Raw genomic sequence first — 26,748 nt, 5'->3', positions numbered from 1 at the left:
GTATGAATACAAACAGAATTATTTTTATTTAACTCAAATTTGCAGATTTAATATAAAATTGTAAACTGTATCAGTCTATTATGTGTTCTATGTAGATATAAGGTGTCCTGAGTAATGATTTCAGCTAATGATTCCTTGGGTTAAATAAAAAAAATTTCTATGAACATACTCGTATGATTGGAAACGCTTCCTAAAGGAGCTATAGAGTGCGGCCTTTTTCAATTATCACAGTAAGCGATTGAGATAAATTTAGAAAAATTTGATCCGAAATAATTTTTTGCGCTAAGTCTACTGGCGATATAAAAAATTAAGTAAAGAGGAAGGCGTATGGTAAGACGTAAAATTTTGATTTCGAAGAAGCTTACTGAAAATTTTTCTTTTATATTCAGATGTTTTTAAAACATGTATTTTATGTTACTTTGGTGCGATGCACCGTTTTTGAGAAAATAGTCCAGTCAAATAAGAAGTAAAATGCATGAGCAACAACAGAATTTTTAATTTATAACTATAAGACACTTTGACAAAAATTTTATTCGAATAATTCGAATAAGTATCGTAGAGTAGAAAATAATGAACTGAATGAACTCAAATTTTGTAGACCGAAATATTTATTTTATTGCAGCACCATCTAAATTCGAAAAATTGAAACTAACATTGACATCTTTGATAAAAACCCAATTTACACTTTTAAAATAATAAATAATATACCAAAAATGAATGTCTTTGTTTTCAAGAGCCTCAAAATTAAAGATTTTGTACCAGATGGTATTTTCAGATTTTTTTTGTATCTCAATTTGTTTTTGAAATACACTAATACACTAATACACTAATATATTGCACCCTCCAATAATGAATTAATCACGTAATTAACGTAAAAAATTGTAAACATTGTGATTGGGCAGTTTAAGGTCAGCCATTTAAATAATGTAAAAAACCAATCAGGTTAGATTTTTGGATTCATTCAAAAATTTGATACAATGATGTGATTGGTCCGTTTGAAGTCGGCCATTATTATAATGTGGGTAACCATGGAGAAACCAATCACTGTAGACTTTAGTTTCATTCAAAAACGAAGAATTTGTACCTTGGCAAATAAAACCTTAAATCTTAAAATACCAATAGAAATAATAATAATATTAGTGTTTTGCTCACCCTAAGTGCTTATAAACAAACAACATAAATTGGTGACAAAGTTTAAGTGAATTTGAACATTTTAATGCAGGAAGTAAAATGTAACCCCACATTCTTGGAGGAATGTGGGGTTTCCGAAGAGGCTTTTCTCCAAGTTTCAGAAGTCTAGGTAAAGTACAATTTGCAATTTACAATCAACATTCCGTCACAAACACTTTTGCCGTAAAATTTAGATTTAGGCAGCGTGATACAAAGTGAGACAAGAAAATGTTTTTTTAACAATCCTTATTGCGATATTTGCTCTAGCGTGTATCTTGATTCTCGAAAACTATTTAAGATACAAAACAAAAACAAACAAAATAAATCGTCTTGTAGGAAATTTCATATTTTTTAATTTGGTACATAACCATTTTTTTTGTAACACACCGTTTTCGAAATATAAGAGAGAACTATAAACTAGCACTTCTTGGTTCCCCCTTCTTTTAGTAGGTATGTTTTTTATTAATTCTGTAAATAACAATTAAAACTTTTTTTTTCAAGTTCAACTGAAATAAGTACTACCTAATTAATATTATTTTGCTACAGTAAATTTCCAGCATTTTAACATTTTAGCGATTTCAACATTGTAAAATAATAAAGATAATTTAATCGTTAGGAATTATCTATAACAAAGTAAGAAATGTATAAACAACCAATAGAATATTTTTAAATCATGCGTACAAGTCGTAAAGTTTTTTTTTATATAAACTTTTGGCAAAAGTTCACCAATCAGAGTTTTTCCCCATACTGTTATTCATTCATCTCTTGAAACAACTTCTGGAATAATTCTAAAAAAAGGAATGTTACGCAAACTGAAAATATTTTGTGACTTCTGCACTTTAATACTCTTGCAACAAATGTGTGATAAATATTTCAAAATCCGTAATCAGTCGAACCCCCAGCACCGATTACTTTATAAAGAGCGAAATTTGAGTCGACTCATTCACTCTTACCCACTTGGGCAATTAGTATTAATTAGTGATTTAGTTTTGTGTGATTTGTAACAATGTTTTGGGCACTTATCCTCGCTGCTGTTCTGCTGGTAACCTACTGGTTACTCAGCCGGCCTTACAAATACTGGACCGAAAGGGGAGTCAAACAGGGAAAACCAGTTTTTATTTTTGGAGATTACTGGGGCCCTATGCTCCGGAAACAAACCAATGCCGAAGTGGTTGATATGTTATACAAAATTGACAAAGATGCAAGGTAAGATTTAGGGAAAAACCTAGTGTACCTAGCAACTTATATCATAAATTACAGATATTGCGGAATTTACCAATTTCTAACACCTGTACTCTTAATAAGAGATCCTGAACTTATCAAAAAAATTACAGTGAAAGATTTTGAACATTTTGTGGATCACAGAATTGTAATTCCTGAAGAATCTGATCCTCTATCAGGGCAAAAATGGCGTGACATGAGATCAACCCTTAGTCCCGTTTTCACTAGCAGCAAACTCAAATATATGTTTTCATTGATATCCGAACGAGGAGAACAATTTGCTCAAAACCTCTTGAAGGAAAATAAAGATGTTATCACTCTTGACATCAAGAATTCATTCACGAGATATACTAATGACGTTATGGCTAGTACCATGTTTGGAATCCAATGTGACTCTCTTGAAGAACCCAAAAACGAATTCTACTCATTGGCTCAGAAATCGCAAGATTTTAGCGGTTTTTGGAAAAACGTTAAATTGTTGGGGTATTTCTTGTTTCCAGAATTTTGCAAGGTAATGATCAATAACATTGAAAAATAAATATAAATTAACATTCGTTTGTTTGTAGTCTTTGGAAATCAGTTTTTACTCCAAAGAAGTCAACAGTTTCTTCGAAAAACTGGTCACCGAAAACATCGGAAGTCGCCAAAAACATGGTATCGTCCGCCCTGATTTGATCCACTTGTTAATGGAAGCCAAAAACCATGCCAAAAAATCCACCGGTTACCAAGAATCCAACAAAATGAAAACCGAAATCACCGACCAAGACATCGCAACGCAAGCACTTATTTTCTTCTTCGGAGGTTTTGACACCGTGGCCTCTCTCATGTCCTTTATGTCTTACGAATTGGCCACGAATCCCGACTGTCAGGAAAAACTCCGTCAAGAAGTTGATGAAGTTATGCAAAACTGCGATGGAAAAGTCACATACGAAGCCATTGTCAACATGAAATACATGGATATGGTCACTTCTGAAACTTTACGAAAGTGGCCTAATGCCCCAGCTGTTGATCGTGTCTGCACCAAACCTTACACAATCGAACCCACGAGACCAGATGAAAAACCCATTCATTTGAAGGAGAATGACACTGTTCTTTTGCCCATCTATGCTCTACACAGGGATCCTCAGTACTTCCCCGATCCAGACCGCTTTGACCCTGAGCGTTTCAGTGAAGAAAACAAAGCTAATATCGAGCCATACACCTACATGCCGTTTGGTTCAGGACCTAGGAATTGCATCGGACAAAGATTTGCCCTTATTGAAACAAAACTTTTCTTCTTCTATATTTTGGCCAACTTCGAACTGATTCCAGTTGAAAGAACACAAATCCCGTTGAAACTTACTAAAAATCCATTCACCATGACCGCCGAAAAAGGATTCTGGTTGGGATTCAAAAAGCGAGTCAAACAAAACTAAACTGTGATCTACCTTTTTATTTATCTTTACAGTCTGAATTAGACCGATTTTGTTAATATATTAGATTGTTAATGTCTGTATACTATATGGAATGTTTTATAATAAAATATTTTTGTGCTCATACATTTTTCTAATTTTTTACCTTGAATAAAATAACGCTGACACCGTGATCAGACTGTTTCAGAAAAAAAAAAAACAATTTTAAAAATACCTCAAAGATAACGTGTTTTCATACTTTGATTACCTCGGTTCTTTGCTGCTATAGCAACCCATTATCAGTCTGTGATTTCATGTTTATGTGTGAAACGTTTTTACGCATTTTTGATTACATATTATAAATAAAAATACATACTTTTATAACCTTGACTTTTGCGAAATTTTAATCGTAAAATTCTCGTTTGTTAAGAGCGGTTGGTTAGAAAATGATTATGATAAAAGGAAGATTCAATGACCTACGACCCGCAAATCTATAATTAAAGTACCTTTTAATTAAGACGATTAGACTATTTTTTATTGAAATCTCTGCATGTGGCCGGAAATATTATGTAGTTTTTTGTTTGTTTTCAAAAACAGGGCATTAGTTCATGATCATTTTAGCGACTAGTTTAACTATTTTGATATTACATTACATCATAGATGTTATTAATTTGTATGTTACATAATTTGTTTTCAGTTGTGTTTTTTAAGGGTACGTAGTTTAATAGATAAAGATATAATTTTCCAAGGAAGCGATTTAATTTTAATGATTTGAAGAAAGATGCGCCAATACATTATCAAATGATTAAAAATTCTACGAGCAAACAATTAAAATAAAATAAAAAATAATTAAATATGTAACAAAAAAAATTGTTTTCGGAAAATTTTCACAATTTTTTAACAACTGAATTCATACCTAAGCTTGACAAATAGTAAAAGAAACAGACGCCTAGATAAATCTCACAGAATATTATTTTCTTAATAGATTATTAGTTATTACATCTTTTTTATAAATGAAATATGTTGTTTTAACGAAAAACTTCTAATAAAATGAACAACATTTAATCTATCTAATAACTAATAAATAATAAATAATTTTTGAAATGAGAAACTGACGCAGGAGAAATGACGATGTAACGTAATATTATTAATTTAACAAATTTGATAAAGAATTGCGCAGTGATGTTATATTTCCTAATCTTTCTTTTGTATAATTGTGCTGTATGCAAAATATAAATCCAGAAAAAAACATTAGGAAAAACCTTTTAATTTTAAAACACAGATCTTAAAATTATTAAGTTCTAAAGCTCCAAAGCTTATTTTATAAAATTTGTCAATTTTTTTTTTGAAAATTAATGTAAGTACATTGATACAAATTGGAAATTGGTATTTTTTTTCAATAAATCCAAAACATGGAATTTTAATAGTCAAGTTAAAATAATAATAATAAGGTTTATTAAAATGCACAACGAATAATAAAAGTTACAGCAAGTGCTGAAAGTGACCACCATTTCCCAAACATTTATGACACTTTGTCTGGTCAACTGTCTCTATATAATTTTTTTTTATTTGATTACTAACCCGCTCTTGTCCACAGCAGGATTGTACACATATGGACCAAAAAATTATTTGTTGGACGTACACACATGGATTTATTTTGTACCATTCATATATTTTTTATTAAATTATTTTGTAACATAGTATTACAAATCATATTTATTTACAAAAATAAGTACTTATTCATAAATACGAAAAATTAAGTTCTGCGTATCTAGACTAGGCATTCACACGTCGCTTGAGTCCCACCCAAAATCCTTTTTCAGCACTCATATTTACAGCTTTTCGGTTAAATCTAATCGGTATTTGTGTTTTTTCAACCGGAACTATTTCAAAATTTGAGATCAAATGAAACATTAGAATTTTCATTTCTAAGAGAGCAAATCTGTAACCAATACAACTCCTTGGACCTGTCCCAAATGGCATATACGTATATTGAATAATTTTCGATTTATTTTCTTCGCTGAAACGTTCTGGAATAAACCGGTCTGGTTCTGGGAAATACTGGGGGTCTCTCTGAATTGCATAAATTGGTATGTTAACAGTATCACCCACTTTTAAATGTAAGGGTTTTTCATTTGGAAGTTTAGGTTGAATGGTGTAGGGCTTGACACAGACACGATCGGATGCTATCGCGGTTGGCCACTTTCGCAAAGTTTCTGCAAAAAAGAGTAAAGAAATAAAGTAATAAACAATAAATTTTACCTGAGACAGCCATATGCATATATTTCATCTTCATTAATTCCTCATAACTAATTTTTCCATCACACCTTTCCCGAGTTTCATCAACTTCTTTTCGAAGTTTTGCTTGGACGTCTTGGGCAACTGCCAATTCGTAACACATGTAACTTATTACTCCCGCCACACTGTCGAAACCGGCAAAGAAGAAAAGAAGGGCTTGGGCTGTAATATCTTCATCTGTTATTTGATATTTCTTATTTTTCTTTCCATTTTCGGTGACTGTAACTGTCGCGAATCCGGCTTCAGGCAAATCGTCTGATTCTTCATTTTTCAAACTATTATTTTTTGCTTTGACTAACAAGTCAATCATGTCTGGTCTTGTGATTCCATGCTTTTTCCGACTTGATATATTCTCAGCGATCACTTGTCGAAAAAATGTGTAAACTCGTGGCGAAAAAAGACTTATTTTGAAAAACTAGAAAAAGCAATTAAAATTTGGTATGTTAATGTTTTTCAAACTTACAGAAAGTATTTTTGGTGCTAAAGTGTTCATAAGAAAAACAATTCTTGTTCTCATTGAAGTCATATTACCGACTTCGTCTCCCATTTTATAGAATTCATTGTTTGGGTTTTCCAAGGAGTTGCAAGTGAATCCGAAAACTGTATTTGCGATAACATCATTAGTAAATTTCGTGATGGATTCTTTCATCTCTAATTCAAGCAAGTCTTTGTTTTGTTTTAAGAAATAATGGGCAAATTCTTCTCCACACGTTGAAATTGAAGGAAACATGTATTTCATTTTGCTGCTGGTGAACACAGGACTGAGAGCAGATCTCATATTGCGCCACTTCTCACCATCAAGTGACAACAAACTTTTACCAAAAACAGGATCAACGTCTTCTTTAACAAACACTCGACGGTCAACAAAATGATCAAAATCTTTAACTGTTATTTGTTTGATCAGCTCAGGGTCTCTTACTACAAGACCCGGTAAGAGAAATTGATAAACACCACAGTACCTATAATTTTAATTTCTATCAATTATTATCTATTGCTTAAAAAGATTATTATAACTTACCTCGCATTTTGATCAATTTTATAAAACTGGTCAACCAATTCAGGTGCTGAATATCTACGAACAACCATAGGCCAGATGTCCCCAAATAAAAAAACGGGCTTGCTTTGTGTCACACCTCTTCTTCTCCAATAGCTATGGAGATATATTATTTTCCAGTAGCAAAAAATAGCAGTAGCAAGGGCTAACAATACCAACAACATTTCGTTGATTTTTCTAAAGCAAATAAACAAGGAGAGCTGCAATTATGCAATGACGACATAATATAGGGGGGCTTGGGTAGGATAAATACGTACCATACACAATTAATGTGTTTTAACAACCTTGAACTAGCTCCAACCTGGTGCAAATACTAACACATTTTGTTGTGGGCTGCTTAATTTATATCTGACTTTTATCAAGTGGTTTATCTTTGAGTGCAGAAGAGCGATTTTATACATCAGAAGCATCTAAATCTGGTAACTATTTCATTTTGTGTGGTTAAAAAATATAAAATATAATACTAATAAATGTTTACATACGAGTACACAGTGGGCGGCAAAATTATGGAATAATCTTATTAAAATTGAACTTTTTTTGTTTTTGTAAAAATGCTCAAACAGGTCAATTTTCATTTTAAAAAATATACAATTTTAAATAAAGTTGAGAATTTTATATTTAAAAAAAATTACCTGTTCGAGCATTTTCGTCAGAACAAAATATTTTCCGTTTTAATATTAAATAAATAAGATTATTCTATAATTTTGCTGCCCACTGTACCTAATAATACTCGTATGTATAAAAATGAGCGAATTTAAAACGCAGATGGCTGCCTTCCTAATTTTCGAACAGATATGCTTCTGGTTTAGCTCGAGGTAAAACACCGAAAACTGCAAAAACTGTTTTTTTTTCTGTTTCATAATATAATATCTGCAACAGGATAATTTTTATAGGCAAAAGATTTTCTAGAGAACTTAAAAAAAATAGATTTAATAAACACGTATCAAATCGGTTTTAGCATTTTTTTATTTCTTGAAAACAAGACAAATTGAAACAATCAAAAAAATATTTTGGAAATTAATAATTATTATTAATTAGCAATTTAAAAACTTCAATAATACAATAACAAACAGAATAAAAAACAAGAACTAAGATTTAGGTACTAAGTTTTATTATTTTGATTCGAATAAAATTGAAGACCGGAAATAAAAAATGTTATAAATGCCAAAATGTAATTTTCGATTTAAAAATTGTGAGAACGCAATTTACTTAAGACACACTTGGAAAAAAAATACAATTTGTAGTTAATATGATTGTATAACTTGAAATTTATTATTAGGAAGTTTTTATTTAGTTTTATTTCATTCCACTAGAGTTGGAAAAAAAACAATTTTTGCAAGAAATAGTCTTAATTTTTTTAACTCTAATTTTTAATTTTAAAATATGCGTCTTAACATAGGCAACCCATAATACTCTACTAGCAAACAACCATTTATTGCAATTGAGGGCGCTGTATTTGTTCAAATTTCAGATAAAAACAGTTTAGGCTGAATCATGATGATTTGCTAACCAAACCTTTGTTTCGTTATCTTAAAACTAAAAAATGATTTATCATTTTGAATTGAAACGCGGTTCTAGATAGACGATGATACACTGCTAAAAAATATGCTTTCGGTTTAGCATATATGTACAATGTTAAAGCTTTTGATTTATTGATTTTACTTAACTTTGGGTTTGGGATTTTTGTTTATTGTTTAAACATTTTTAACAAACATGCTTTTCTGAGCTATTTAGTTCATCATAATTCTAACGAGGAAGCTTTACAATCAATTTATTTTGAATTCGCCAAAGAGTAGGTATATTTTTTTGTTGACTTATTCACAAATTTAAACTACCTAGGTACATTTTCTTCGATTCTTATTTTTGACTTTAATATATTTTTTATTTCTCAATCTGTTTGCTTTTTGTTGTAATTATTTTGGATTTTCCAATCTATATGAGATAGAATGTTTTTTTTTTCTTAAGAAACACAAAATTGTACACTATTAACTGTAACAATAATTTTTACAACGGGATTATTTTTCTTTTTGCGTGCTTTATTTCATTACTTTACAAAGCAAAGACAAGGAAAATAAAGCAATCCTTGGAATAAAAAACTTACTTTTTTAATTGGGTAATAACAACAAAAATTACACAAAAACATGTAATCGTAAGAATTTCAGTTTATAAATTATTAAGGGCCAGTCTCATAATCGAATTAAAGGGACTTTAAACTTAATGTTGGTTTAGAATGTGAAATTCTTGTCAATTAGTCCGTAGTAATTAGCAAATTCTAAACAACATTTAGTTGAAAGCTCCTTTAAATTGGATTTTAAAACTAGCTCTAAATCATTGAAATAATTTATATAACATTATTGAAAACTTTAACATTAATAAGCCATTCATTTTAAAGTAGTACTTTTTAAATAAAATATGTAAAATGCGAAAAGTGTTAATTTAACACTTGAAGAAGTGTAACATGTTGGCTGAAGACACAATATAAAATAATGTTTATTTATATATTTTTTTATGCTGTAATTTAAAATATAACTTCTTGCATTCTTCTTGAGAGAGAAGCACGTAATAATTCGACTTATCTTTTCTGCGATCAAAACAATTGATTAGATTAAAGTATAAATAGAAAGCAAAACCTCGAAGCTTTTATACAGTGCTCCCGACACGAGTAGAGAGCAGACTTGCACACTGCATCAAAGGTAAAAATATTTCATTAGTTTAAACAAATTTTAGAAAATATATTTTTTTAGTTAATTCAAAAAAATGTTTTGGATATTGGTTGGGTTAGCATTAATTACCCTTTATTGGGCACTTTCTCGCCACCATAGCCACTGGAAAAGAAAGGGGGTTGTCCAGGGTAATCCTTTATTTCTTCTTGGAAACAGTTGGCCCATGCTTTTAAGAAAATACTCACCACCGGAAATGACAGAAATTTTTTATAAGGCCAGTCCAAACACGAGGTTTATTTTATTTTATACGTAACTAAAATTTTTATTTATTTTCTTATTTTAGGTATTTTGGACTTTATGATTTCTTAACTCCTAGTTTACTACTCAGAGACCCCAATCTGATCAAACAAATCACTGTAAAAGATTTTGATCATTTTGTCGATCGACGACCCTTTGTGTCAGAAAAAGCTGACCCTCTATTTGGCAAAAGTTTATTTTCTCTGAAAGGGGCAAAATGGCGTGAAATGAGATCCTCACTTAGTCCGGCATTTACAAGCAGCAAAATGAAATACATGTTTTCACTAATGTCTCAAACTGCTGAAGAATTTATTAATCATTTTCTGAACCAAAAAGAACAAGTTATCACTGTTGAAATGAAAGAAATTACCACGAAATTCGCAAATGACATTATCGCAAACATAGTTTTCGGATACGAATGCAATTCTCTAAAAGACCCGAATAATGAGTTTTACGTAATGGGGGCTGATCTAACCAACTTTCGTTCGTTGAGATTTATGCTAGTTTTTGTTGGCAACGTCATTGCTCCAAAACTATTGGGGGTAAGTTTTTTATTGTCACCTTTTAATGTCTTAATATTACCAATCAACATTCTAGTGGTTAAAAATTCCACTGTTCCCAAGAAAAGTTTCCAACTTCTTTACAAGAGTGGTAAATGAAAATATAGAAAGTCGTGAAAAACACGGAATTGTCAGACCTGATATGATCAATCTACTATTAAAACTGAAAAATAATAATTTGAAACACGACGATGTGGGAACTGTTCCGGATACTGGTTTTGCTTCAGTCGAAGAATCTGAAATTAGCAAAAATGAGAAACTTGGACTGAGAAAAATAACAAATGAGGACATTGCTGCCCAAGCTCTTTTATTTTTTTTTGCTGGTTACGATAGTGTTTCAACGCTTATTTCTTACATGGCATATGAATTAGCTGTGAATCCAAACGTACAAACTAAACTGCTAGAAGAAATTGACGAAACTATGGAAAAATGTGATGGAAAAATAACCTACGAGGCTCTAATGAATATGAAATACATGGATATGGTTGTGTCAGGTATTATTTTTGTCAATTGGTGTTTACTTTGTTTACCTATTTTGATTTTCTTCAATAGAAGCCTTACGTAAATGGCCAAATGCCATAGCCACTGAAAGAATCTGTACGAAACCATACATAATTGAACCAAAATTGCCCAATGAGAAGCCTCTCCGTTTAGAAATAAACGATGTGGTAGTCATCCCAATGTACGCAATCCAGAGGGATCCTCAGTACTATTCAGAACCCGAGCGTTTTATTCCAGATCGATTTAGTGACGAAAATAAAGCAAAAATGAATCCGTACACGTTTATGTCGTTTGGGACAGGACCAAGAAGTTGCATCGGGTCCAGATTTGCTCTTCTTGAAACTAAACTTTTGTTCTATTATTTTTTGACGAATTTTGAATTCACTCCAATTGAAAAAACGCAAATACCTATCAAATTCAATCGTAAATCTTTGAATATGTCGCCGGAAAAAGGATTCTGGTTGGGTCTTAAACGGCGTGCATAATATGCTGATTATTACGATTAGTTATTTACGTAAACAAAAGTATAAATATTTTTGTACGAAAATTAAGGAATTAAATATAGCAATAAAACGTAGTTTTGATATTTTTTCGTTTTATTTCTTTAGAAACGAAGATTATTATGCAAGGTATAGAACAGGATGTGTGACAACCTGACAACGAAAAAGCAAACAAATTGAATGAAAATGTTGTCAGTGTTATTGGGATTGAACAAAAAAGAAAAAATGAAATATTTGAAAAAAAATTCAAGGTTGATTTTTCCAATTGGATAAACTGCCATTAAAAAAGTTGTAAATAAGCATTAGCAAGTGCTATACTGCTATAAAATATTATTTGTGAAATAATAAGAAATGTAAATTCACACATTTTGCACTGTAATAAGAATAAGTAGTACTTCAGAAATTTTTTTAGAACACTAGTCAAAACATTAAATAGCAATAATTATTATTTTATTTGTAAGTTTGGGAAGTCACATTTACCACATAATAAGTATATTGTTTTTTTGTGTTTAACAGTATTTTAAAAATGTATTTAAACCTATATTTTTAAGTTTGCTAAGTGCAATATTTATTAGGAACTGTTTTGTAGGAGTGTAAGGTGTCATTTGAAACTGAGAGATTCTTACTTATAAAGTAAATATAGATTTATCTATTTTATCTACGGGCGGACAAACATAAGCTAATGTGCTAATGACACAATTATCTTATAAATAGATAAAACAAGTTTCTGCAACAACAAAATTGTTGTACACTTAAAATTTCATTTAAGTGAGTTACTTACTAATTCAGTTTCGATTTCGTAGTTGGAAATTGAAAAGACAACCTTGACATCGCAGTGATTATTCATAAGCTGGTGAAAATGTGGTGGCTTCTAATTGCTGTCATCACACTTCTATATGCTTTATACATCCGTCTAAAGAACAAAAACCAATACTGGATCAAAAAAGGGGTCAAACAGGGCTCCCCTGTTCTCATATTTGGGGACAAATGGCGAGCAATTGCACACGATCAGTCTTTAGCAGACATGGTTCAAAATGTCTACAACGTGGGTCCAGGCGACAGGTACATACACTATTTTTTTATATAAAATTAGACATTTAGACAAGTGTGTTAACAGATATTGCGGGGCTTATGACTTCATGTCACCGGCACTCGTATTAAAAGACCCAGATTTGATTAAGGACATCTTAGTCAAAGATTTTGACCATTTTGTTGACCATAAACGGGTCATACCAGAAGGAAGTGATCCAATTTGGGACAAAAATTTGTTTTTCCTGACTGGTAAAACCAGCGATCGGTGTTTAATAAAATTTCAGTGTTATTATTTTAAGGGGAAAAATGGCGTGAGATGCGATCAACTCTCAGCCCAGTTTTTACAGGATCAAAAATGAGGTTTATGTTTAATTTAATTACGAAAAGTGCCAAACAATTCGTGCAGCATTTCTTAAAACAAGAAGATAAAATAATCCCTGTAGAGATGAAAGATGTATGTGCTAGACTAACCAATGACATTATCGCAAGCACAGTTTTTGGCTTTGAGAGTGATTCGTTGGAAGACCCCGATAGTAAATTTTATGAAATGGCGAGGAAAATCACTGACTTTAGTGGACTTTGGCAAGGCCTCAAGCTTCTAGGCTTTTTCATCTTTCCAAAATTGTATAAAGTAATGATTTGTGTTTTTTTTACTTAGTATTTACATAGGTTTTATTTAAGACTTTAAAAATCAAAATTTTATCAACGGAAATTTCAAATTTCTTTTACAAAATTGTTAAAGAAAACATTAGGAGCAGACAATTACAAAATATATCAAGACCAGACATGATCAGTTTACTGATGGAAGCTCGTGAAAATCATCAATTAATCCAGGGTATTGAAATAAGTGATGAAGACGTGACTGCTCAAGCTCTCGTCTTCTTTTTCGCTGGTTTTGACTCAGTTTCTTCTTTGATGACTTTCATGTCGTACGAATTAGCCTTAAACCCTGATGTTCAGAAAAAATTAATTGAAGAAATCGACAAGAATACGAAAACTTTAGACTACGATGTGATCAAAAGCCTGAAATATTTGGATATGGTTGTATCAGGTTGGTATGTTTTTTAAACTTGAAAAATTAGGTAACAGTCATCCACTTGTAGAAAGTTTAAGAAAGTGGCCAATTACACCTTTTGTGAACAGAGTATGCACAATCCCTTACACCATAAAGCCAAAAACACCAAATGAAAATCCCATACACTTAAAAAAAGACGCAATCGTGTTTCTACCAATTTATGGACTTCATCATGATCCCAAATATTTTGAAGATCCGGAACGTTTTGATCCAGAACGATTTAGTGATGAAAACAAGTCGAAAATAATACCATACACTTATATGCCTTTTGGGGCAGGACCAAGGAAGTGTATTGGTTACAGATTTGCTTTATTAGAAATTAAAATTTTATTTTTTTATTTATTATCTAATTTTGAAATTGTCACAATAAATAAAACCGCAATTCCGGTGAAAATGTGCAAGAAAGCTCTCAATATGACTCCCGAGGGTGGCTTGTGGCTTGGTTTAAAACGACGAAAATAAATTTATTGTAAATAATCTTACTCATTTAACGCCTCAGTTTAATGTGATTTTTTGATACTTTGTTTGCATTTTATTGGCATTTAATGGTTGTTAATAATGGGAATAAATAATTTCCTGCGTAAAGTTTTATTAGTTTCAAAATTTCCGCCCTATGCGGTTGCCGGATATTTCCGTTACGGTCGCCATGACACTTTTCCTCTTGCTGTGACGCCTTGATGCTCGATGCATCACGCTTATCGTCACTCGAATAAATGTTTTGAAAATCATACAATTTCAGTGAAGTTTTAGTGTTGATTTTACGACTTTTAATTATATTGAGCAAATATAAAGAAATAATTACATTTACGAAAGGTTTTAACCAAATAAGCTATGGCGTACAATACCCGAAGAAGTGGCGGCGAGGGTAAGTTTATTTCTCTATTTGTGCTTGTAATACCAATTTTTGCCCATTTTTAGCCATAAGTACAGTTGGGGCACGTCGAAATCCTCCAATCACCAACAATTTCATTCCTGGTGGGCAGGTAAGCTTTTGATTTTTTCGCGTTGAATTAAATGTGCTTTTCATCTGCGCCCCCTTAAAGACCAATAATCTAACGAGATTTAATTGTATAGGTGTCAACGGGCAATAAAGCTACACAGAGCCTGGGTAGTGGTACTGTTATAGGCACCTCATTGTTTAATGTTCCTCCAGCAAACATTACAGCTCCTAAGCCGTGTTAATTTTGCTGCATATGTTTCGGTGCGATTCGATGCATATGCGCAAGAAGTAAGGAAAATCTGTAATCTTTGGTGGTTGAACAAGAATGTGTACCTTGGCGCATTGTTTCAAAATTTGTTTGATAGGAAACAATCAAGGCATCAAACAAATCTTGCAAAATAACAATTTTGGTCAAGGTATTGTTGACTTGAAATCTTTAACTGTACGTCACAGCTAAAGATGCACCTATACCGGTGCGCACAACCAAGAAGGTTTTAACCAAAATTAAACCTGCTCTATAGCTGGCGCCCCAGAACAGGCCTCCGCAACCCAGAATGCAGCCCCCACCCAATCAGAATAGCACGAATTTCAGACCACAACAGGTGCGTTACTATTTCGAACTCATACAATTTCATAAAATTCTTTCACAAATCATTGATTTATGAAATAATTTTTGTAATAAAGAACGCCACAAGGAGCAGTGCTGTAAGTGTTGCTAGATCTTAACGGCTTTACAACCTGTGGCATAGTAGTAGTTTCAAAGGCTAAGGCTTCAGCTTTGTTGGGGCTGTACCGTCGAAACGTACATTTTTTTATTACGAATATGCGGAAATTTTCATGTTTTGTTTTTTTTTTTTGATAGCGAATGCCAATGCCTCCTCAAGGGCAAAATCAAATACAACTCAAAGACCCTTCACCGAAGATGCAAGAATTGTCATCGTTAGATGTACCAATGAAAGTGGAAGAGTCAATGCAGGGCGAGGTTGTGGATGATGCAGGGAAGAGCAAACCACTGTGGCTTAAAACTGGTAATAAATTAGCCTTTAAAATGACGTAATGTCTAGGTATTAGTGACAACATTATTATTTTATCAAAATTTTCTGTTTTTTTTTTTTTTTGTTGAAGAACTTGGCGGACACGGAATTTTGGACGACTTGTCATTCGATGACATAAAAATATAAAACGGCCCTTAGGCAACTAACCTCCTTAATCGAGTTCTTGTCGGAATATGTATTATTGATTGCATCTTACAGGCGTAGGCCTCGTAAAATTACGTGAAACACCCTGTATAATTAAACTTCAATTTGTTGGCTTAAAAGTGGATTATCAATTAGCAGCATTTGTTACTACAGTATGCATTATTGAACAGTTTCTAGTAAGGTTGGCAGATTTGGCTTTTGTAGAATCAAACGTCATGATGACAAATCACTGCGCAAATTTGAAGCCTCCTTATTAATAAGCTAAGTTGACGGCAATGTGAAGTAGTATACTGAATCTTTCTCTAAATTTCAATAGTTGCTTGTTAATCGTATAATCTGTTATTGTGTTTTTTTATAGCTGCGAATAAAATCTCAAGAAAAGAGCGCCAGCGCCGTCGAAATATACGGCTAAGTCGTATGATTCAGCCGAAAAACGCCGTAATGATCTTGAATGAGCTTGTCAAAAGTGCATCATACACCGTAACAGACATGCCTCAACCCCCAGACATGAGTCAGTATACGGCAACAGTGCTGGTAGATGGCGTCACACATATTGGTCGTGGTACGTACTCTTCCTCGTCCTGATTAAATTTCCACATGGAGTCAGCCAAGCAATGGTCACTCATCTATTGCCTAGCGTTACACCTGTGGAAGAGCAGGCCCTCCGGTATTACACCAAGTCGGTCGTTTTGATCACTTATTGTAAGACCCGTCTGAGCCAAGCTTCCGAGAGTCGGCCTTATTTCTCTATGTTTGGCCATAGTGACGAAGCGTACAGCGTACCCATTTATCGACTTGTCTCTAATTTCGATTCTGTTAGGTCGTAGCAAAATGGAGGCAAAAAGCATGGCGGCTGAAAACGCCCTTAAATACATCGTGAAGAACCGGCAATTTTCAGCGTTATCAAAAGACGCAGAGGGGGACGAAAAAATGGAGGTGGGTGAAGATGGGACACCGACTCTCCCGTGGCAGCATGTCGCATCCTTCGCTTTGTATAAATTGCTTAATTCGTGGGGGGAAGATCCGAATCAGGCGAGAGGGGTAATTTGGTTTTACTTAGTTGTTTTTGAGCTAAATGTCTTTGTAGGAGAGCGGGCCAGGACAGCTTCCACAAAACAGGCCTGCGAAAAAAATGCCTGAAAATGCAGCACATATGAACCCCTTGATGCTATTAAATCAGATGATGCCGCATGTGCAGTTTGAAGAACTTGGAAGAACTGGGAATCCACCGAATGTCATTTTCACGTTCAAATGTACGATTGATGGACAATCCTTCAGTGGAACAGGTTTTTGTTTATTTTTTATATAATTGACAATTACTAAATGTTTTCATAGGTCCCAATAAAAAGTCTGCGAAGAAAATGGCTGCTTTTGCAGTGTGTCACAAGATTTTAGGTATCCAATACCCACCAGAAGTATACACTCCCTCACCTCAAAAACTGACTATGTAATGATTGGTTCATTTATTGCATTGCTTTTAGAAATAGATGCAAATAAAATTTGACTAAGTAAATTATATGTACTTTATTTTATTACAAAAATATAAAATAGTATCAGTATTGAAATTCTGCATTGTATAAGTTTTCAAGGATCTCATTAACTTCTAATTCTCCCGTCACTGATTTTAATATGCAGTCCAGCAAGTCATCCGAAATCCTGAAAACCAATTAGCACAAAAGTTTTCAAAAACAAACACCTACCGTCCCATTAGAATCCAAGGTTGGATATGTGCCGATTTCCTATACATGGGATCGTGTTTACGAAACTGACTGTACTGCAGTTTGTATTGAATAATACTAATTGCGCATTCTTTTGGCAACAATTGCAACATCCTGTTGACTTTTGGAAGTCTACTGATTTTGACAACAGACTTGCTTTGAACTTTTTTTATTTCTTCGATTTCCGTCTGAGTTTCCGAAGATGTCAGTTTGATTTCAGCGTCGGTCATTATTTCTTTGTCTCTTTTACAATCGTCTTCAACGACGGAATTGTCATCTCTGATGCAAATCAGTTTGGCGTTCTTCGCACCCGTAACAGTCACCACGGGTCTGAAAAAAGGCAATTACTGAGTTTTTCAGTAAATAAATTTTTGCAATAATTGGCAAGTGTAGAGAATGGGAAAATATTTAAGTGGATATTAAGTTATAAACTTGAGTGTTGATAAAAAATATCCCTAGAAACAATATGAAATAACAAGTTCTGTTTACTTATTGATTTCGTCTTAAAAAATAATCACTATTTTCTCGAAGATTGAGAAATTTAATTTCTTGGTGCGCGCGTTCCAGAAAAATCCAATTTCCTGTAGCATCCTCGATTTAGCCGTGCGACGATTATTCCGAGCCAAGTTTTCAATATTTTGAGCGTTTCGAGTGCAAAATGCTTTGAATAAATTTCATATCGAGATATAATTAGAGACGCCCAATATGAACCTATCCTTAAAAGGTCAGCGATTGCATTGAATATATTATCACACTGTGTTAATTATTTCAAATAAACAAGCCCTTGAAAATAATGAAAAATAAACATGAATCGAGAACAAGATGACATCACTTTGAAACAATGTGGAATTTATCTTAAATTTCGGATAAAAGGATAAAAGTTTATAACTATCTAACGCGATTAGCCCACTTTCTAAGTACAGCAGGTACACCCAGAAATTATTAATTACAATTACGTACAACTCTAAATTTGATAAGAAATGATATCATCGTGCATTATAAAGAAACGCTGCGACGAAGTTTCCATTACAATTTTGCAGAATGGCTGATGAGAAGGTGAGTGATTTTTTCACAACTTTAGTTTTAAGTCCGGTCCTGTTTAATACCAAAATAACTAACGTCGGGTCCAGCGAATTTCGGAAAACAACGACGAATTCCTCCCACGATGCATTAGATTTAAGTTAGTTCAACTTTGCGTTTGAAACGTGCAACAATCGAATCTTAAGCGTGCTTTTTACAAGGTGATACAATGGTACGTAATCTCGAAATTTATTTTTCTTATAAATTAGAAACTTGGCGCTCGCCACTAATTCATTTGATTTAAATTTTTTGTTTGATAAATCGAATTGGAGATGCATCTGGGTTTACGCCCACTTTAGTGTTAATTATAGGTTTTTGGACGGTGTTAAAAATATTTTTATTAATAATGGGTTGCAACGGTTCTGACTCACAACAGGTGCCCATTTATCGGGGAAAAAAACAATGACTGATAAGTCCCTCATAAAATTAAACTTACAAAACTTAAGCGTACACAAATCTATTTTTAAATTTGTTACATTATTAATGGTTATTAATCATCGTTTTGTATTGATGGATTTGGTTGGCGCGCCTTGCGAATATGAGTGGTTCCATATTAGAGACTTTTATTATTGTTATTATTCATCAGTATCTTTTTCCCATAAATATGCATGCTCAAAATTAGCACGGAAAATTTTCTCTTCTAAGTGTTAAATCAATTATTATCTTAGATTGAATTATACAACTTGATTTTTGGTTTATCTGTTATCTTTCATCAACTGATGTAGGAAAATATTTCCAATTGTTTTTTTATTAGAAAAATAATTCCAAAAATAATATTATGCTTTTAACCTAAATAAACAAGAATAACACCCTATGACGCTCATTAATTTTATGCTTTATTCCCAAGGCAATCCGACACTTTGCCAATTAATAAATTTAAAATAATTTGTGTCACATTTCCGGTGCAACTACTAATTAATTTAATGAAAATAAATGATTGTTCGAATTACGTTTAATTTTAAACCAAAACCGCAAGTCGCTATATTTAATCTTTAAAGTAAAATACACGTCCAAACAAAATACATTGTAACAATAATACCCAACCTTTTCATTTTATTTTAGTTTATTAAAAAATCGCTAATGAACAAACATTTCCCGCGAAGCGGAAAAATTTGGCGCAAAAATTAAATAGTTTTGGCAATGGCTACAATTACGTAAAATTTTCCAAAAAATCGAATGATTCAATAAAGACTCATTGATCTTCCGGGTTATTAAATTTGGAGCTTGTAATAACAGTTTTATGTGTTTTATATGAAACAATTTTATTAAATTGTTTGCACCCACTTAAGTTTTTGTTACGGTGCCAGATCAAAAGAAACTTATTTCTAGTTACATACTCTAGTTTCTTTTTCGATTTGTCGCTCTTTTCTCTTTCGACTTGAGTGGCGATTTTTTTCAAAAAATCGTTTTGTGCCTCTTCGGAATTGCCCAGAAATCTTTTCAAAACATCGAGAGCTTTTTCCACTTCGATTCCATCCCGATCGCTATCTTGTACCAGTTGATGTCGGCTTGATGCAATGCTGTTTTCATGATTCAGATTCTGAAAATAGAAAACGATCGATAGAAGCAAGTGGGTCTGGATACGTTTCCATAGCCGTGAAATTTTATTATCCATTATCCTGACACATGTCACTTTTATTACATTTTTCGTTCTGAAAGGGTGTGGTGCGAATTTTCCCTTACATAATTATGGCTGCGGTATAAATATTCGCTAAATTTTTAATGTAAAATAATTTATTTCATTTTCAGGCACCACCGAAAGTCTGTGCTTCCTGCAAGCAGAATATTGAGGGAGGGGTAAGTAACGATTTGATTTTTTTGCAAGCTCCTAACTCGAACGCTAACGCCTTTAGCCGGCAATAATAGCCCTTGAAAAAGCCTACCATCCCGAACATTTCACTTGCCATGAATGCAAGGTCCCCATCACTGGCTCTAAATTCCAGGAAAAAGATAACGAACCTTATTGCGATAACTGCTACGCGGCTAAATTTTTGACAAAATGCAAAGCTTGTGGCGACCCGATCAAAGATGTGAGTGCTTTACTAACAATAAACTTTTCCTAAACGCTTATTTATTTTATTTTTTTTTTGAAAATTTAGAAAGTTGTCACCGCTATGGGGGCTGACTGGCACGAAGACCACTTCGTCTGCGGAGGTTGCAAGGCTAAACTCATCGGCACCAAATTCATGGAAATCGAAAATGCCCCATATTGTCAAAAATGCTACACTGAAAAATACGCTGATAAGTGCAAGGCTTGCGGAAAACCGATTGTTACTCAAGCTGTCGTCGCTTTGGATGCCAAATGGCACCAGTTGTGCTTCAAGTGTTCGGTAAGTTGGGGCAAATTCGAGAAATTTTTATCTAATTGTGAACATTTTTGCAGAAATGCGGCAAACCCATCATGAAAGACCAATCATTCCGGACCGAGGGAGGGAAACCCCAATGTGTTAAATGTTAAACATCTATACACCGCACGACACGCTTTTGCAATCACCACGAATATTTATACAATAAATATATTCTATGCACTTTGTTCTTTTTAAAAAATATGTTATTGCTTTGCAATTAAACTGATTGAAAAATAATGTTTTTTGTGTCCCTCACACCCAAAATGAGCGAGTATTACAATCAAAAGTGTCTAAAACCCTCAATTTTTATTTTCAGCAAATATACTTCTTAAAAAAAAGAGGTAAGAAATTAAGCATTGTTTACATTTCAGAAAAACGAAATCCCTACCTCTCCAGTGTTGGGTGGCACCTCCAATTCGGAGTCGATCTCGACCATGGTTTTGATATCATCCTCCCTGATTGGCGACCTCATTGGTGTACTTTTTAAATTTCCGGAATGTTTGCAAAACAACTTCATTTTGCCTTGCTCTTCTGTCCCTCGCGGCCTTTCAACAGGTGGCCTATGTTTAAAAGTAGCAGTCTTATATCTCGATTTAACGCTAAATCTACAATTCTAGAACTGAAACAACACATTATACACACGCAAAAAACTGTACTTCTTTTTCGCTAAAGTCTGAAGAGCTTTCTTCAATTCTAAATCCTTTCGGAACGAAGCATTTGTTGCGTACATTGAGAGTTTCGACTTTGGTTTCGTACATTGTGCTTTTGGTTTCTTCTTGATTGATTCATTGCTCTTTTTCTCGATGAATTTCAAATCGAAATTTCTTAGGGTTTCTAATAAAAGTTCAACATGGCTACGCATCGCCTTTAAAAGCTTTATCTTAATTACAAGTAAAACCAAATGTAAAATATACGTTTATAAATTCTGAAGTCTCAAGATTTGTATCTTTTTTCAACAAGTCGTATATCTGACACAAGTAAAGAGTTTGCTCCAACAGCGATTTGAGTTTGTCGGAACCGCATTTTCCTATAGAACCAGGCAAATGAGTGTGGTATGCTTGTAACCCTTGTAAAATCACTTGTTGAGCTGAGAGAAGTTTTTGGTTAATAATAACGGTTCCTAATTTTTCGGGTAAACTCAATTCGTCCATCTAAAATCAGCCAAATAAATTAATAATTAAAAAAAATAAAATTAAACATACATGTCTTAATAGAGGATAGAGATAAATTCGTGAAAATCTGGAAGTGAATTCTTGTAGCCTTTTAAATCGGCGCATGCAGTCTTCCTCCCCGTCAGGGGGCGAAATTCCCTCTTCAAATAACACTCTAAAAAATACTATTATTATATAGAGTTTGTAAAGTTTAATATTTACCGAATGCTTGTGAGAAATTTCAAACTTCTTTCAACTAAAATCTTGAATTTCTTATCAAAGTTTTCAACACGTACAGACGCAGGTCGTACTGTCTGCTTCTTTAAAATAGTTGTAGTTTTAGTATTGGACAAAATCGGGCTATTTCTGTCGCCAATGTCAGTCTCAATGCGGCTGTCAATTGATGTTCCCATGTTTGATTTTGTATTATAATCAAATCGTTTTTTCACATTCTGTTATTAAATAAGTGTAATGTAAATTGTAAATACGTCGTGGTGACTCACATTGTTCTCTTCGTGGGTTTCCAATGTTTTCAACACCGTCCCGCTTAAGAATTTTCTTGGCGTTTGCAAAGTCGAGGAACATTCGGATTCGGAACTGAACCGTCTGGGATGCAAGAGAAAATTAGAACGTACCTTTGCCTTTCCTTTAGAATTATTCGCGTCGATGTCTTGCCAGATTTTACCCCGAGAGTCAAATTTTTTTAAAAAAGCTAAATCATCCTTCAATTCCTAGCAAAACTTTAAGAATTATCGACAAACAAAACTACGTAGCTATACCGGAATTTCATTCATTATCAGGTGAAAATCCACGTTATAAAATCAATAAAAGTTATATCCACTTACTTATAAAAAAATAAAAATTAGTTTATTATCATTTTCTGTCACATTCGTAACTAAGGATTGTTGTCACAACCACTTGACGTTGTCGTGGCAACGCAGGTTCGCCAACGTGCCACAAGCGAGAAAGATAAATAAGCTAAGTGCTGAGTCAAACAAAGAAAGATGACAGTGACGGGATTTACGACCAAAAATCCCTAAATTGGTCAAATTGATAGAATAATGTTGCATTTGAAAAATTAGACGCTTTTATCAATAATTTAGTAATTTAGTGGAATACATACAAATTAAGGTACGTTGGTCATTTATATATGATTTGTAATGTGTTATTTTTGCACATTTCAGCGACAATAATGATGAGACACTTGGGGGTCCAAAGAAGCACTTCAGTTTTGGAAAACAGTCGACGAGTACCACTTAATACAATTATTTTGCCACCTCTATCACCACCTCTTCCGGAAAAAACATCGGAACTTGTCGGAAAAGTATTGGTAAGCTTCCATTTGAAAAAGAAATTCAAATTAAGTTAGGTTATGTCTCCCGTCATTAATTAATACTACGAGCCCAAACTACACTATTGTTGTGTATTGCTTCCTGTTTATGCAAATAATAAATTATTTTGCATGTAACCGTTCAGATCCCGTTCTTAGATAAAGCCCCCCTTATCCATTTCTTAACCCCCGTCAAACGCTGCCTTTGAGCATGACACGAAACGAATAATCAATACTCATAAAGGTGTGATTCAACTGTGGTGAATACGCGACGCTGTTAGTTAATTTTACACTACTTTCCAAGTACGACGTAGTAATCAGGTTGAATATTAAAACAGGGACCCCCTTATGACGTGTTGCAACTCAGAGTACGTATTTTGAGGCGGTGATTCATTTAAACGCTGAGCGTTACTTTTGTCAGTGGAAATAATCGAACGAAACGAATCATGGCTTCGAAAGTTATGGTTAAAATACCGGTCGCACCATTTGGGCAAGTAAGTAGATGTTTGGTGAGGGTTGACATAGTGTTTGATTGCTTTTTATTAAATTCCGACGCTGTTAATTCCTCATTCAATAAGAGTTGTGAGACGTGTAAATTAATGTTATTGTTTATGGTAAAAATCGTATCGATTTCAAAAATTACTAGATTACGACGTCCGTTTGACCGTTTGTAGAGAATTTGTATTTTTTTTTAAAGGTTCATCAGGAAAGGTGGTTTCAGATGAAGTTAAGTTGGTTGACCTTTGACATTTAGAAGGCATAAGGCATGAATTTGAAGACCTCTTGACAGTTATTACATCGTGTTATTTTTAAAATGAAAATTTAGTATATACAATTTTATAAATAAGCGTGATGAATTTTAAATAACACACAACAAGTAATGTGGGTATTTGAAAATAATTTTCTCTTTTAATCAATACAACATGCAATTGCGGTATCAGAAACATTAAAATTTTATGTAAATATTGCGGAGGATTATTAAGTGAGTAGTGAATACGACATAAACCTCAGTCACATGTCACATTATTACTATTATTAAACTGTATTACTGTTGCAAGATTATTTCAAATTAGAGACTTTAAAGTAAATAGGACATATAGGTGGAAATCATTGTAAATAACACGCGATTGACATACACATTTATTGTTTCTACAATTTTTTTATTATTTCCAAATCAAAAATTTAAATAAATAAACATGCGCTTCTCTTTTGCAATATTTATACCATAAATACACAATATTATTTAGGAAAAAAACAACGTGTTTTTAGTGAACTGTTGTTTTCTGATTACCTATCTTCCAATTTGTATTCAATACAATTCATTGTATTTTCACAATGAATTGCAATCTTTCTAGTACATAATAAATTATAGGGACAATTTTTTTAAATTTTTTATAAATTTGTTTTAATGGTCATTATTATTTTTGTTATTTTAGGTGAACAAATCCAAATCTGGAGGCGTAAACAGCGAACTAGTGGCCGTTTCGCGGTCACAGGACGTTTCCTCTCACAGCCCTGAAAGACCTAAAGGTCCCGATAGCGCAAGAGTCGCACAACTGGAGCAAAACATACGTTTTCTCCAAGAACAACATCAACTTATGTTAACAGGGCTTCACAACGAGATTGAAAGTCTTCGAAATAGAAACAGAGGTAAACTGCAATTATTTCAAAACCAGAGAATTAACATTTCAATATTTTGCAGAATTGCAATTCCAATTAGTTTTCGTCAAAGGTACTCTCCCTAGTTCTCCATCGTCACCCGAAGACGACTCAAAACATAAAGTGTATTCTAGTCCCAAACAAATTAACATCACTCCACTTCAAGTTGAAATTCTGGAAAAAGAGTTGGGGGAATTGAAATTTCAGTTGTCGGAAATCGAAAGTCGGAATGTATATTTGTCTGCTATAGTAGACGAGCAGAAAAAGTACTTTTTTGATATATGAAATAGCAGTGTTATTGTTACTTTTCTTGTAGAAAGCTTGAGCGTTATGAGCGAGACAGGGAAAAGGAGCGTGAAAGAGCCCTTCAACCCGACCCCGAATTGTTGCGAAAACTCGACGATGCTGAGGCTATCATAAGAAGATTGCGGCGGGAAAATTCCGACTTACGTCGCGAAAACGCGGGTGTGTCTCATTTCCAAATGCGGGACTCCACTGGGACATATAAGGAGTCCCAGAAAGGCGGTAATCAACGAGGAATGGGCCGTCATAGAGGCAATGGCAGTGGCCATTACAGAGGCAATTGGTTTCCTCCACTCCACTCTCAGAGTTTCTGGCAGCAAGGATCTCGACCTGAGAGGAACGGTAGTGCGGAAAATACCGCTTTACCGAACTTGCAAAGTAGTAATTCAACCCAATATCAAGGCCGGAGAGGTGCCAATAATAATCATTACCATGAGGGTAGGAAATACAGAGGGCAGAATAAGAGCACCAAACCGTCGTAAACCGAGAATCAAAATGATTTTAGGCGTTGGGTATTTGTAATCAAGCGCTTAAATTCTGTCTGTATTAGATACAAATATTTTAATACTCCCCGCGATTTAAAACTGTTGTTATAATCATGTTGACACATGCAAAGTTCACTTTTTTATGGGAAAACTTTCGGGAGTAGAGACGTAATTATAGACTGTGATTAAATCAAAAAGTTTTTTTTTAATTATGACTGGGATTCTCTGATGTTGCAAGGAATTTTAACCATATTATAGTGAATCTATCTAAATATTTTATCTATGTATCTTTAACAGGGAGTTTATTTATTAGTGGATGCTTCCTGCGTAATTAACATCCATCATCTGCGTAATATGTGTAATTATTTAGACACTTTTATCATTCTGCAAAATAAAAAAAAATAGATTTGGAATAAATTGTCAATTTGGTTCGTGGATAGTGGCAAGTTTTCTCACTTACCTTATCGTTTAAAAGATGCTTTACTTATGTAATAAACAGTATTGAGTATACTAGTTCATGAAAAATCTGTTAATACAATAATAATTGTATAATTGTGCAATACATTTTCCTATACGGTAGATTTTAATACTAAACTATGCACTTTCTGTGTGTTATATTTATGAATTGACTTATTTTGTTTACATTTTATTTCGTAATACATTATACGTGTATTATTAATCTAAATAAAGCCCAATATTAACGACCTGAGTTTTAATGTTTCGGCAGGGACCGATTCAAACCTTAGTGGAAAATACCGAAAGTTGGCACCAGG

The 26,748-nt window shown here is 33.3% G+C and overlaps 7 protein-coding genes across 16 annotated transcripts; 5 read left to right on the top strand and 2 right to left on the bottom strand.

Moving 5' to 3' along the window:
* The first annotated feature begins 2,122 nt into the window (after positions 1–2,122).
* On the top strand, positions 2,123–3,929 carry LOC123016199 (cytochrome P450 9e2-like). Its single transcript, XM_044416440.1, has 3 exons — positions 2,123–2,376; positions 2,431–2,902; positions 2,958–3,929. Exons 1-3 carry the CDS (start codon positions 2,177–2,179, stop codon positions 3,804–3,806), a joined length of 1,521 nt encoding a protein of 506 aa, XP_044272375.1. The 5' UTR covers positions 2,123–2,176; the 3' UTR covers positions 3,807–3,929.
* Positions 3,930–5,451: 1,522 nt separating this feature from the next.
* LOC123016484 (cytochrome P450 9e2-like) lies at positions 5,452–7,527 on the bottom strand. Of its 2 annotated transcripts, none has more exons than XM_044416905.1 (5): positions 7,392–7,527; positions 7,099–7,334; positions 6,544–7,039; positions 6,045–6,495; positions 5,452–5,998 (listed from the first exon to the last, which is right to left on the bottom strand). In XM_044416905.1, the coding sequence occupies exons 1-5, from the start codon at positions 7,392–7,394 to the stop codon at positions 5,559–5,561; spliced, it is 1,626 nt and encodes a 541-aa protein (XP_044272840.1). In that variant the 5' UTR covers positions 7,395–7,527; the 3' UTR covers positions 5,452–5,558. The 2 variants fall into 2 exon arrangements, with proteins under 2 accessions (XP_044272840.1, XP_044272841.1); XM_044416906.1 differs by having other exon boundaries at positions 7,099–7,311; positions 7,392–7,439.
* LOC123016485 (cytochrome P450 9e2-like) lies at positions 7,414–11,741 on the top strand. Of its 3 annotated transcripts, none has more exons than XM_044416909.1 (6): positions 7,414–7,553; positions 9,739–9,827; positions 9,879–10,088; positions 10,141–10,636; positions 10,692–11,148; positions 11,207–11,741. In XM_044416909.1, exons 3-6 carry the CDS (start codon positions 9,892–9,894, stop codon positions 11,638–11,640), a joined length of 1,584 nt encoding a protein of 527 aa, XP_044272844.1. In that variant the 5' UTR covers positions 7,414–7,553; positions 9,739–9,827; positions 9,879–9,891; the 3' UTR covers positions 11,641–11,741. The 3 variants fall into 3 exon arrangements, with proteins under 3 accessions (XP_044272844.1, XP_044272842.1, XP_044272843.1); XM_044416907.1 differs by having other exon boundaries at positions 9,684–9,827; XM_044416908.1 differs by lacking the exon at positions 7,414–7,553 and having other exon boundaries at positions 8,206–9,827.
* Positions 11,742–12,369: 628 nt separating this feature from the next.
* On the top strand, positions 12,370–17,414 carry LOC123016486 (double-stranded RNA-specific editase 1-like). 4 transcript variants are annotated; one of them, XR_006413446.1, is made up of 8 exons: positions 12,380–12,401; positions 12,459–12,717; positions 12,773–12,936; positions 12,987–13,318; positions 13,369–13,738; positions 13,791–14,627; positions 14,681–14,745; positions 14,837–15,261. XR_006413446.1 is itself a non-coding variant. In XM_044416910.1 (8 exons), the coding sequence occupies exons 1-8, from the start codon at positions 14,594–14,596 to the stop codon at positions 17,350–17,352; spliced, it is 1,086 nt and encodes a 361-aa protein (XP_044272845.1). In that variant the 5' UTR covers positions 14,401–14,593; the 3' UTR covers positions 17,353–17,414. The 4 variants fall into 4 exon arrangements, 2 of the variants coding, with proteins under 2 accessions (XP_044272845.1, XP_044272846.1); XM_044416910.1 differs by lacking the exons at positions 12,380–12,401; positions 12,459–12,717; positions 12,773–12,936; positions 12,987–13,318; positions 13,369–13,738 and adding exons at positions 15,565–15,730; positions 16,260–16,463; positions 16,722–16,942; positions 16,989–17,187; positions 17,237–17,414 and having other exon boundaries at positions 14,401–14,627; positions 15,224–15,304; XM_044416911.1 differs by lacking the exons at positions 12,380–12,401; positions 12,459–12,717; positions 12,773–12,936; positions 12,987–13,318; positions 13,369–13,738 and adding exons at positions 15,565–15,730; positions 16,260–16,463; positions 16,722–16,942; positions 16,989–17,187; positions 17,237–17,414 and having other exon boundaries at positions 14,401–14,627; positions 14,837–15,304.
* LOC123016481 lies at positions 17,411–23,547 on the bottom strand. Its single transcript, XM_044416900.1, has 10 exons — positions 22,978–23,547; positions 22,702–22,929; positions 22,421–22,650; positions 22,250–22,373; positions 21,962–22,198; positions 21,704–21,912; positions 21,436–21,652; positions 20,037–20,239; positions 17,602–17,949; positions 17,411–17,557 (listed from the first exon to the last, which is right to left on the bottom strand). The coding sequence occupies exons 1-10, from the start codon at positions 22,990–22,992 to the stop codon at positions 17,455–17,457; spliced, it is 1,914 nt and encodes a 637-aa protein (XP_044272835.1). The 5' UTR covers positions 22,993–23,547; the 3' UTR covers positions 17,411–17,454.
* LOC123003537 (transforming growth factor beta-1-induced transcript 1 protein-like) lies at positions 18,594–21,284 on the top strand. 3 transcript variants are annotated; one of them, XM_044396348.1, is made up of 5 exons: positions 18,594–18,675; positions 20,449–20,496; positions 20,553–20,729; positions 20,799–21,029; positions 21,083–21,284. In XM_044396348.1, exons 1-5 carry the CDS (start codon positions 18,661–18,663, stop codon positions 21,155–21,157), a joined length of 546 nt encoding a protein of 181 aa, XP_044252283.1. In that variant the 5' UTR covers positions 18,594–18,660; the 3' UTR covers positions 21,158–21,284. The 3 variants fall into 3 exon arrangements, with proteins under 3 accessions (XP_044252283.1, XP_044252285.1, XP_044252284.1); XM_044396350.1 differs by lacking the exon at positions 18,594–18,675 and adding an exon at positions 18,762–18,871; XM_044396349.1 differs by lacking the exon at positions 18,594–18,675 and adding an exon at positions 20,272–20,397.
* Positions 23,214–26,677, top strand: LOC123016489. 2 transcript variants are annotated; one of them, XM_044416916.1, is made up of 5 exons: positions 23,214–23,329; positions 23,383–23,528; positions 24,965–25,178; positions 25,231–25,453; positions 25,504–26,677. In XM_044416916.1, the coding sequence occupies exons 2-5, from the start codon at positions 23,391–23,393 to the stop codon at positions 25,970–25,972; spliced, it is 1,044 nt and encodes a 347-aa protein (XP_044272851.1). In that variant the 5' UTR covers positions 23,214–23,329; positions 23,383–23,390; the 3' UTR covers positions 25,973–26,677. The 2 variants fall into 2 exon arrangements, with proteins under 2 accessions (XP_044272851.1, XP_044272852.1); XM_044416917.1 differs by lacking the exons at positions 23,214–23,329; positions 23,383–23,528 and adding an exon at positions 23,769–24,022.
* Positions 26,678–26,748: the final 71 nt, after the last annotated feature.

The sequence above is a fragment of the Tribolium madens genome, unplaced genomic scaffold (genome assembly GCF_015345945.1).
Source record: "Tribolium madens isolate multiple individuals breed KSU strain unplaced genomic scaffold, Tmad_KSU_1.1 Scaffold_1;HRSCAF=32;Tcas5.2_LG8, whole genome shotgun sequence".
Classification (NCBI taxonomy): Eukaryota; Metazoa; Arthropoda; class Insecta; order Coleoptera; family Tenebrionidae; genus Tribolium; species Tribolium madens.
Note: the sequence above shows the minus strand (reverse complement) of the source record. Positions and strands in the feature narration are given on the sequence as shown.

Coding starts and splice junctions, on each gene's coding strand:
- LOC123016486 (XM_044416910.1), top strand. CDS start 14,594: ATGGCGTACAATACCCGAAGAAGTGGCGGCGAGG. Junction 14,746..15,223: donor ATTTCATTCCTGGTGGGCAG/GTAAGCTTTTGA, acceptor CCTGCTCTATAG/CTGGCGCCCCAGAACAGGCC. Junction 15,305..15,564: donor CGAATTTCAGACCACAACAG/GTGCGTTACTAT, acceptor TTTTTTTGATAG/CGAATGCCAATGCCTCCTCA.
- LOC123003537 (XM_044396348.1), top strand. Junction 20,730..20,798: donor GTGGCGACCCGATCAAAGAT/GTGAGTGCTTTA, acceptor TTGAAAATTTAG/AAAGTTGTCACCGCTATGGG. Junction 21,030..21,082: donor AGTTGTGCTTCAAGTGTTCG/GTAAGTTGGGGC, acceptor ACATTTTTGCAG/AAATGCGGCAAACCCATCAT.
- LOC123016199 (XM_044416440.1), top strand. CDS start 2,177: ATGTTTTGGGCACTTATCCTCGCTGCTGTTCTGCTGGTAACCTACTGG. Junction 2,377..2,430: donor AAAATTGACAAAGATGCAAG/GTAAGATTTAGG, acceptor CATAAATTACAG/ATATTGCGGAATTTACCAAT. Junction 2,903..2,957: donor TGTTTCCAGAATTTTGCAAG/GTAATGATCAAT, acceptor GTTTGTTTGTAG/TCTTTGGAAATCAGTTTTTA.
- LOC123016481 (XM_044416900.1), bottom strand. Junction 22,374..22,420: donor AAATTTCTCACAAGCATTCG/GTAAATATTAAA, acceptor AGTATTTTTTAG/AGTGTTATTTGAAGAGGGAA. Junction 17,558..17,601: donor CCTTGGATTCTAATGGGACG/GTAGGTGTTTGT, acceptor ATTGGTTTTCAG/GATTTCGGATGACTTGCTGG.
- LOC123016485 (XM_044416909.1), top strand. CDS start 9,892: ATGTTTTGGATATTGGTTGGGTTAGCATTAATTACCCTTTATTGGGCA. Junction 10,089..10,140: donor AAGGCCAGTCCAAACACGAG/GTTTATTTTATT, acceptor TTCTTATTTTAG/GTATTTTGGACTTTATGATT. Junction 10,637..10,691: donor TTGCTCCAAAACTATTGGGG/GTAAGTTTTTTA, acceptor TCAACATTCTAG/TGGTTAAAAATTCCACTGTT.
- LOC123016489 (XM_044416916.1), top strand. CDS start 23,391: ATGATGAGACACTTGGGGGTCCAAAGAAGCACTTCAGTTTTGGAAAAC. Junction 23,529..24,964: donor AACTTGTCGGAAAAGTATTG/GTAAGCTTCCAT, acceptor TTGTTATTTTAG/GTGAACAAATCCAAATCTGG. Junction 25,454..25,503: donor ATAGTAGACGAGCAGAAAAA/GTACTTTTTTGA, acceptor CTTTTCTTGTAG/AAAGCTTGAGCGTTATGAGC.
- LOC123016484 (XM_044416905.1), bottom strand. Junction 6,496..6,543: donor TAGCACCAAAAATACTTTCT/GTAAGTTTGAAA, acceptor TGCTTTTTCTAG/TTTTTCAAAATAAGTCTTTT. Junction 5,999..6,044: donor TATGCATATGGCTGTCTCAG/GTAAAATTTATT, acceptor TCTTTTTTGCAG/AAACTTTGCGAAAGTGGCCA.